The 10,315-nt window shown below is 47.5% G+C and overlaps 1 protein-coding gene across 3 annotated transcripts; it reads left to right on the top strand.

Annotated features, from left to right (window-relative positions):
- Window positions 1–3,395: 3,395 nt before the first annotated feature.
- PCBD1 (pterin-4 alpha-carbinolamine dehydratase 1) lies at window positions 3,396–8,354 on the top strand. 3 transcript variants are annotated; one of them, XM_019954245.2, is made up of 5 exons: window positions 3,396–3,467; window positions 3,527–3,544; window positions 6,071–6,202; window positions 6,929–7,012; window positions 7,783–8,354. In XM_019954245.2, exons 2-5 carry the CDS (start codon window positions 3,542–3,544, stop codon window positions 7,879–7,881), a joined length of 318 nt encoding a protein of 105 aa, XP_019809804.1. In that variant the 5' UTR covers window positions 3,396–3,467; window positions 3,527–3,541; the 3' UTR covers window positions 7,882–8,354. The 3 variants fall into 3 exon arrangements, with proteins under 3 accessions (XP_019809804.1, XP_019809805.1, XP_070638374.1); XM_070782273.1 differs by having other exon boundaries at window positions 3,404–3,491; window positions 3,525–3,544; XM_019954246.2 differs by having other exon boundaries at window positions 3,399–3,544; window positions 6,932–7,012.
- The last annotated feature ends 1,961 nt before the right edge of the window (window positions 8,355–10,315 follow it).

Raw genomic sequence — 10,315 nt, 5'->3', positions numbered from 1 at the left:
TTGGCCTTCTCCTAGTGATTTAACAGCTTTTGCTCCCTTAAGACAAGGATTTGGAGAAGACTGCACTTTGGCATTTTTCCCACAGCAGCAGCCAATCCGCTGCTTGTCTGGGGAGGAGGGAGAGCAGGAGTAGGGGATATTCGCTCCCACCTCTTGCCCTTACCCCACTCTTTCCTGAGCACTCAGCGGAGGTTCATAAATAAAAGCTGTTCTTGTATGCAAACTCTCCCTGTGTCTCAGGGCCCCAGCTGTTCAAGATTGCATGCCAGCACACACCTGGCTTCCAACATGTTAACATTTTATATCTCTTCTTACCCACTTTTATGGAGACCGTGTGTCTTCCCCCTCCCTGCTCATGCCTGGCACGGTTGAACCCCTCTGTGCATCCTGCCTCCCATGGTTGCCCTGTGACCTCAACTCCCTGGCATGCTGAAGAAAAGTGATGACTTTGTATCATCTCCAGGCTTTTCTCATCCTTAGTGTGGGAGCAACACTCTTTCTGGCTGACTACACCCTAGGAAGTCTAAATTCTCCTGTCTTTGAAACCTCTCTTCCATCTTCTACCCACCAGTGTTCCCAAGCTGATGCTACCTGTTTGAGGTTGGTCTTAACACTCCACTTTCAGGGACCAATTTTTATTCAGGAATCTATTTGTCCTGTTATCTATTGCTGCCTAACAAATGACCTCAAAATTTGGTGGCTTAAAAATGTCCTACTTTTCTCTGAGTTGCCTGGTTTTTGTTGGGCAGTGTTCTTGCTTGGGGTCTCCCATGTGATTGCAGTCAGGTGTCATTGGAAGGACAAGGCAGCCAACAAGTCTCACTCCTGCGACTGGTGGTTGATGATCAAAAGTCATAAGACAGGAATCTGGGAGTCAAGTTTCACTGGAGGGCCATCTTTGTAGACTAGCTGGCTCAGTGGTAAAGAATCCACCTGCCAAGCAGGAGATGCAGATTCGATCCCTGGGTCAGGAAGATCCCCTGGAGAAGGAAATGGCAACCCATTCTAGTATTCTTGCCTGGGAAATCCCATGGACAGGGGACTTGGTGGGCTACAGTCGATGGAGTTACAAAGAGTTGGACACAACTTAGTGACTAAACATAACATCTTGCTTAACATTGCATACAAAAGGGACCTTTCATACTTTGGTCTTAAATTTATCTAACTATAAAATTAACAGAAGGAAAAGGGACAATATTTTTGTGACAGTGATTTGTCAAGTAAATCTTCAAAAGCATAAAGGTATAAGTAGAGGACAAAATATAAATTTTATTACACCAAAACATAGGATTTCTGCCAACAAAGAACATCATGGAAGAAGTTATGTACAAATGGCTAAATGGGAGGAGATATTTGCAGTATCTAAAACTAACAATGTTGAGATATAAAGTCCTGATAACCAACTTAAAAAAAAAAAACCACTACAAATTCTAAAAAAATGAAACCCGAGACTATAAAATATGGAAGAAAAACAGAAAAGTCTTTGTGACCTTGGATTAGACAAAGATTTCTTAGTTACAACATCAAAATACCAACCCAGAAAAGAAACATTTGATAAATTGGATTTCATCAAAATTAAGAACATTTGCTCTTTGAAAAGCATTGTGAGAATGCAAACAAAATATCTGCAAATCAAAAATATCTGATAAAGGGCTTGTATGCAGAATGAAGAATTCTCAAAACCCAATACAAAAACAAACTCAACTCTTGTTGCTTTTGTTGTTGTTAACGGACAGGCGATTTGAACAGGGAATCCACCAAAGATGGGTCGTTGGCAAATAAGCACATGACAATGAAACCATGTGGTCTTGTTTCGGGGGCTCCAAAGATCTCCAGGAACACAGTTCTTCAAGTCTCGGCACAGAAAGAACTCAGTGAGAGGCAAAGTGATGGATAAGAAGAGATTGGAATAAATAATGTGAGGCTTACAAGCAAGTGGGAGAGAGGATGCCATTCCCCAGAAGTTAATGCACTACAGTTTTATAATCAAAGGAAAAGTGGGAAGGAGAACTTCTTTGTCTTTCTTGAATAGATGTCATCATCAGTTGCCATCATCAGTTCCTCCTCCAGGTTGGGTAGGGAGTTTTCTTGTCCCTGTGTGGTTAAGTTAGGTTCACAAATTATTGTGGATTTTTTTAATCTGTGCAGAGAGCATGTCCTAGGGATCATTAACTTGCTGAGTTCCCTGGGCAGGATGTGGGTCTCCAGCCACCATTGTTTAATTGTCTGGGGGCATGTCTTATGCTTCTGTTCCATGGTTTTGCTGCTAAGTAAGCCTACTTGGTTTTGTGGTTAAGCAAACCTGCTCTCCTGAGTAATCATTAACTTACAGGGGTCTCCTATACTTTTTTCTACTTACAATCCCCTTGTGGGATTAACTATTTAATCACCTACTCTATCCCTTTACTCTGTCCCTAATCAAAGAGGTATTTAACATCATTAGTCATTAAGGAAACTCAAAACCACAGTGAGATACCACTGCATACCAATTAGAATGGCTAAAATTAAAAAGACTGACAGGGCAAATTTTTGTGCACCTGTGAAGCGGCAGGGGCACTCGAAGTCTCATACACTACTGCTGGGGATGTAAAATAATCTGACCACTTTGAAAAGCAGTTTGGTAGTTTTCCCAACAAGTTATAAGCATATACTCCTGCATATGAAAGAAAAACGAAAGCATATATGAACGCAAAAGTTTACAGCAGCGTTACCTCTAATAGTCAAAAACAACCCAAATGTCAAACAAATTGTAGCATTTCCCAAATGTCCAACAAACGAACATTTCCAACACAATGTAACACTATTAAATAACTTCTACTCGGCCATAAAAAGAAACTATTGATATATGCAAAAGCATAGATGAACCTCAAAGTAATTATGCTGAGTGAAAGAAGGCAGATATAAAGAATGGAATGTTATGTCCATTCACATATCATTCACAAACCATTCACATAGAAAATGCAATCTTATCTATAGGGAAACAGGTCAGGGGTTATTTGAGTTAGGAGGAGGCAATCTAGGGGTTATGGCTATGTTCATGATCTTCATCGCGGTGACGCATACCACGCGGTGATGCATGGTTGCACAGATGCATACTACGTCAAAACGCATCGAAGTGTACTCTTGAAATATGCGCAGTTTATCGTGGGGGTCAATTTCTCAATGAGGTGTTTGTAGGAAAGAAAAAGTAATCTCGCGCCGAGTCACGTAGTAGGAAGCAGCAACGCGCAATGCAAATACTGAAGTCCGCGTTTGGAGCCAGCGTCCTTAATTCCCCCAGCTCCCTGTAACTTTGCCTCCGAGGAAACTGCTGGAAGGGAACCTCAGCTGTAGTTAATGATTACCGGTGGGCGGCTCCTTCTCGGCCGCGCTCCCGCCTCGGGGCGGCCCGAGCGTGGCCCCGCCCGACGGCTTCCCAGAGCGCCAGGCGTCGCGCTAGTGGGCCTCGCAGCCACCTGCTGCTGCCCTGCTGCTGCTGCTGCTGCTGCTGCTGCTGCTGCTGCTGCTGCTGCTGCTGCTGCTGCCCGTCCCCGCGTCCGGCATGGTAAGGGGGCTCACGCGCTGCCACCGTCTGGGCAGCGGGTTAGGAGCGGACGCGCGGGAGGAACGGAGGAGGGCCAGGGGCCCGCGCAGTATCCCCTCCCAGGCCAGAGGACCGCGCTAGGCGTGCGGGGAGCCTCCCTCCCAGGCCTTAGCGAGGCAGCCGCGCGCCGGGCGGGGAGAGTCGGGGTCTCGGTCCCGCCTCCACCCTACCCGCAGTGGTGCCGCCGGGGACACTGAGGCCGAGAGACGGGCGGTGGCAGGTTCAGTGACAGCCAGGAGGGAGCTCAGGCCAGAGTCCGCTCAGGGCCTCGGTGCCTCGGGCAGGGAGTGGGGCGGTGAGGCGGGGATGGGGAATGGCAGCATAGTGAGCCCGCAGACGCGGCCCTGTCCTATATTGGGGGCTGGCGCGGGGCGGGGTGCAGCGGCGAGGAGACCGATGCCTGTGTGGGTGTGCAAAGGAGGGGCGGCTGAATTTCCCCTGTGCATCTGCCTGCCTGTTTACTGCCCTTTTCGCTTGCACTTCTGGGCACGAGGTCTAGCTGAGCCCCCTCTGCTGAGCCCGGACCTCAGGGCCAGCCTCTGGCGCCTAGTTTGAGGCCTATGCCCGGCAGTGGGGACGTGATTGCTCAGGATCACACGCCCTCCAGGCTGAGCTTTCTGGGAGCAGAGTGTCAGCTATAGAGATGAAGGTGAACCTGCAGGGCAGCAAGAAGGGAAGCTTCTAGACCCAGACCTTTACTAAACAGCAAAAACGTTAGGCTGCAAAGCATCAGGAGCAGTTGGGACTGTGGTGACACCTGGGAGGGCACTTTGGAGACCTTGGCTTGAACATAGGGGAGGTGGTGGGTGAGCTGATTGTGAGGTACACCCAGGCTCCGCAGCTGCAGGGCATGGGTAATCAGTAACCCCTCTGCACACCCCCAGAGGCCCAGGCCTGGCCTGGGATTTACTAAGCAAACACTGCCCCTGCTCCCTCTCTGAGCCCAGATCTCAGAGGGGTTTGTCAGTTCAGCCCCAGGCTGTGAAATGTGGGGATTCCAGAAGACTCTAAAGAGAAAGGGGAGCCTCCTAGGAGCCTGCTAGTAGCCACGCACTCCTTTCAGAGTCAGCGTACCAGGTGGTAGCTTCTGATGCCTTAGCTGCCATCTGGTTGCCTGGATACACAGACCAGGCTTATCAGCCACTGAGACAGGGCCAGGCTCTGGAAGAGAGACTGGGTTGAATGGTGATGCAAATCTCAACTGTCCTTGCTGATCTTCCAGAGCCTAGGAGAGACGGACCCATCCAGATCTGTCCAGAGAGAGCCCACGCTTTTTAGGAGGGAGAAAACTGTTGAGTTACCAGAACCCTGCAGTGTTTTGTTCAGTTCTAACCCACACCTGAAGGCCTGTCACAGACCTGCTTGCCCCAGGAAGTCTCCTTCTAAAAATGCAGATAATATCCCTGTAATAACAAGGGAATTAAGCGTCTCCTGGCTCCCCTTGCTGATTCCTAAAGTGGCAGTTCTCGTAACTTTTACCCTTCAAGTCAGGAGAAATGAGTGCCCCCAGGCCACCTGGCTTCCAGTTTGCAGGCTGCCCTATCAAAACTAAATTAACCTCCCTCATATTCTTTTCCCAGACCTAACTAATTCACTTTTAATTTAGTACCCAACAATGTCCATCCTTGGGTAGTTCTACTTCACAGGCCTAAATTCTAGGATCCCTTAAGCTCCTCTGCCTGGATCTTTTTAAGAGGCTGGAGAACGGACCTTCCCTTTCTTCTGTTTTCCAAGAGAGGGTTCCACTCGTGGCCTGAATGGTGCCAGTTTGGGCTGCCCTGGGGACATTTTGCACAATAGGAAAATGGCACTGCCCTGGCCGTTTGCCCTTGGCCAAGTTACTCCTGCTTTGGGCCTGAGCTCTGGCTCAAGCTGACAGAATAGAAAAGAAGGTGCAAATAAAAGAAACATAGGCCTGGCAGCTGGGAAGCAGAGGCTGTGTAGGAACGAGGTGGGGTACCCACCAGGAAGGAATGCCAGTGGCTAAGAATCTCCTGGAACATGTTTTAAGTGCGTTCCTTTGCCAATCCCCAGGGATATGGACCCATCTTGAGAATGATGCCTGTGCTTTCACTGACTGGGGGAAGGGGGGCTGGTCATTTCCCCTCTCCAGGCCTCAGTTTCCTCTTCAGGACACAGTAACAGTAGGACTTGCTTTTATTCTCTCATGAATGAAAGAGACCTGATTTTTAAATGGAGGGGTGCCCTCTGAAAGCTCTGAGGACAGGCGCAGGGAGGAACATTTCTCTGCCCCGGTGATTGGCATTACACCTCAGGACTCTGTTCTCTAAGAACCTATGAGTGCCCAAGCCAGAGCCCCGCCTCCCAGTCTGTTGCGTTAGACAAGCTGCCCTTTGACTGTGTCACCACGGCCACCAGTGGAGGCTGGCTAAATTTCCCCAATGGCCCAGGGCCCTCTCTTTTGTCCTGTTTAAAGGGGAAAAAAAAAATAAGTGCCCTTGAGCTTCTGTGTTTTCCCTCTCCTAGGCTGGCAAAGCACACAGGCTGAGTGCTGAGGAAAGGGACCAGCTGCTGCCAAACCTGCGGGCCGTGGGGTGGAACGAGCTGGAAGGCCGGGATGCCATCTTCAAGCAGTTCCATTTCAAAGACTTTAATCGGGTATGACGGGTGGGACACAGTTCTGAGACCGGGCCGACTGGGTCACATTCCAGAACGTGTCCCCTCCCTGAGAGTCCTGTTAGCCAAGACTGTCAAGATGCTGGGCTAATCCAGTTTAGTTGTCTTCATCCAGTTTAGCTGAAGATAGGTCCTGGGCTGTCTCCATTTTCTGTATGTGAGTCGCTCAGTCGTGTCTGACTCTGCGACCCCATGGACTGTAGCCTGCCAGTCTCCTCTATCCGTGGGATTCTCCAGGCAAGAATACTGAGTGGGTTGCCATGTGCTTCTCCGGGGGATTTTCCTGACCCAGGAATCGAACCTGGGTCCCCTGCATTGTAAGCAGATTCTTTAGCCACCAGGGAAGCCTTGGACTCTCCATGCCTGGAACTTTTAGAAGTAGTCCTAAGAGGAGACAGTTCAAGTGGGAAACGGGTGACTATTTGAAGACATTTTAGTAGATAACCTAAAGATTGGCCAAGATGCAAAACCTCTTTGGGATTTCCACCTTCTTAGTGGTCCTGGTGATAAGACTTTCTACTGCAGAAGGACCACCTCAAACTCCGGCCTCAGAACTAGTGGCAAGGCACCAGGAGGAATGCTTAAAGCTGGGAAGGTCACCTTGGAGGGAGCGGGGCTATCCTCTTCCTTCTGGGCCTCACATTGGCCATAACGGGAGCCCAGCTGTCCTTTCTCTCAGAATGCTAACCCGGGTCTCACTTCATTAAGCAGGCTTTTGGCTTCATGACAAGAGTGGCCCTGCAGGCTGAGAAGTTGGACCACCATCCCGAATGGTTTAACGTGTATAATAAGGTGAGTGATGCATGCCTTGAACTCCAACTCACTCTGAGGGCCTCTCCCTTGGACTTCCCTGTGGGCCCTCCTCACTGACATAGTATCAGCTCCAGTTCCTTTCATCTCCTTCCTAGAATCGACATAAACGGCCCCTGGAAAATATTCAGTCTCACTACAGATTGAAAAAAAAAAATGCAAACTAGAACGCTAATGAGATAATGTGTGGTTAAAGTAGACGTTAAGGAGGCAAATCCCAAGGACGGAAAACCTGTGGGAACCAGGCATATTCATTGTTAATCGCTCTCAAGGGCTGAAATTTTTCTTGAGATATAGAAGATGAAAAAGCAATAATCTTGAACTAAGAATGCCCAGGCACACCAGGAAGGTCAGCCTATCTGCTGAATGAACGGAAACAGTCATTAAATGCCTGCCATGCGCCAAGCGCTGTGCTGGACTCTTTCTAAAACATTACGGTTGGAAGAGACAGTCTGTAAATGGACAGTGTTTAGGAGCTGAAGTTGGTCTGGAGTCTTGTCTGTAGCTTTTAGGTTGCTCTTGATATTTGGATCTTTCTTTTTGATCCTGTGCTGCAGTCACCACTGTTTATGGAGATGTAGTAGAAGCCAGTTTTGCCCTGTTAAAGACCGGTCAGGAAGGCAGCCCCAGGGAGAGCCAGTGTGCCCAGGTACTCTTCATAGTGTGCTTGAGCCCGGGAGCTGGCGACTCCCGCCTGCTCGTGGGTTCAGTTGGTGGAAGCAGCTGGCCTGGAATCTCTGGTTTTGTTTCAGGTCCACATCACCCTGAGCACTCACGAGTGTGCGGGCCTTTCAGAACGGGATGTAAACCTGGCCAGCTTCATCGAGCAAGTAGCCGTGTCCATGACGTAGATCCTGCCCTCTGTCCGCTCTTCCGGGGAAGGGTTGGGGCACTGAACTGGGATCCAGAGAGGGAGCTGGGGGAGCCCCGAGATGCTACTCTAGTCAAAACTGCCAAAGCGACCCTGCTGCCTCTTTAGGGGCAAGTCCTTGCTGCTGGAAGGAGAGGCCAGCATCACTGCTAAGACCAGGAGCTTAGACCGGTTTTACCCCACATCACTTTCATCTTCCTTGAGGCTCTGTGATGTGTACGCTGATTTGAATAAGCTCTTCTCTTTCATTACAACTCTCCAGCAAAAATAATGACTTTATGTCCAAGCTGTGTCTTGCTCCCTTTCTAATTCACTTCCTAAAAAGCTGTGATAAAAGCTGTGTATAAGATAAACAGTCTTATCTTAGAAGCTAGGACCCTAGGGCCATCTTTATCCTATGTGACAGAAACCCATGCACTTTTATGCCTAAAATAAAACTGTTGTTTCACTTGGCCTCAGGCTCTAGAATCTTCTTTTCCACAGTTCAGTCGCTCAGTTGTGTTCGACTCTTTGCAACCCCATGAATCGCAGCACGCCAGGCCTCCCTGTCCATCACCAACTCCCGGAGTTCACTGAGACTCACGTCCATCGAGTCAGTGATGCCATCCAGCCATCTCATCCTCTGTCGTCCCCTTCTCCTCCTGCCCCCAATCCCTCCCAGCATGAGAGTCTTTTCCAATGAGTCAACTCTTTGCAAGCCAAGCCAAATTGGAATCAATAGACATTTAAAGCACCTACTTTGTACAAGACAGTGTTCAGATTGCTAAGGGGAAAGGGGACCAGAACACCCTAAGCTCCTATTGTCTCTGGGAATTAAGTAGAAAAATAATTAAATACTACTAGGCAGCATGAATGAAGTTAATGCCAGATGCAAAGATAAGAAATGAGTTAATGAACATACAGTGATTCACACAGTTGAACCAGGAAGAATTTGACTTAATTCTTGAGGCAGAAGTAACTGAGGGAGCATCTTGAACAAAGATAAAGGTTAGCCAGACAGTTTTATGCATGATGGGATCTATGACTGGGTCTTCTTCCTGGCCTACAGCATCCAACATGGAGACTTTTTTTTTTCTTGAAGCATAGTTCTTTTGCCATATTATGTTAATTTCAGGTGTAAATCAAATTGATTCAGTTGTATATATGTGTGAGTACATATATATATACATACACAATATACAGGCATATGTTTTTTATACTTTTCCATTGAAGGTTATCACAAACTATTGGATATAGTGCCCCTTCTGTACACTAATCTTGTTTATTTTATATGTGATAAGGTATAGCTATTAATTCTGTACTCCTAATTTATCCATCCCTGGCCTTCCCCTTTGGTAGCCATGAATTTGTTTTCTATTGCTATGTTTCTGTTCTCTAGTTAATTTCTTAATTCCACATATAAGAAATTATATTCTGACTGATTGCATGTAGTACGGTAATCTCTAGGTCCATCCATATTTTTGTGAACAGCATTCTTTCTTTTTTTATGCCTGAGTAATATTCCATTGTATATGTGTGTGTGTGTGTATGTGTGTTCACGCACACGTAAACGTGTGTGTACAAATGTATATACAGGGGTCCTCAACCCCCAGCTGAGGACTGGTGGTGGCCCGTGGCCTACTGGGACCTGGGGCAGACAGCAGACGGTGAGTGGCTGGGCAGGTGAGTGAAGCTCCATCTGCTGCTCACCGTTGCTGGCATTACCACCTGAACCTTCCCTACTCCATCTGTGGAAAAACTGTCTTCCAAAAAACCAGTCCCTGCTGTCAAAAAGGTTAGGAACCGCTGATATAAACTGTATCTTCCTTATGTTGATGGACACTAGGGTTCCTTCCGTGATTTGGCAATTATAAACACTACTGCTTGCATATTGGGGTGCATGAATTTTTTCCCCAATGTGTATCTATCATTTCTTTTAATGAAAAGCAATTAGAGAAAAAACAAAGAGCATATATTTCCCTAAGTGCATTTTTATTTTTACATTTATAATAGTTACTGGAAATGTTTTTAAATTTTATTTTATATTGGGGGATAGCCGATTAACATACGATGTGGTGGTGGTTTCAGGTGAGCCGTGAAGGGACTCAGCCATACACACACCTGTGTCCATTCTCCCCCAGACTCCCCACCAGCCAGGCCCGTGACACTGAGAGCATACCACACTGTAAGTTCCGTGTGCTACACAGGACGTCCCTTTTGGTTATCCATTTTAATACAGCGTGTGTGTAACATGTATATTTTTTAATTAGAGTTTTTTGGAGGGTATATTCCCAGTCGTGGGATTCCTGGATCATATGCTAGCTCTATTTTTAGTTTTTTAAAGAACCACCATGCTCTTTACTGTTGAGGCTGCACCAGTTCACATGGCCAGCAACAGGGAGGGGAATTGCTTTTTCTCCACTTCCTCTCCAGCA

The sequence above is a fragment of the Bos indicus genome, chromosome 28 (assembly GCF_029378745.1).
Source record: "Bos indicus isolate NIAB-ARS_2022 breed Sahiwal x Tharparkar chromosome 28, NIAB-ARS_B.indTharparkar_mat_pri_1.0, whole genome shotgun sequence".
In the NCBI taxonomy this organism is placed as follows: Eukaryota; Metazoa; Chordata; class Mammalia; order Artiodactyla; family Bovidae; genus Bos; species Bos indicus.
This window is presented reverse-complemented; position numbering and strand designations above follow the sequence as displayed.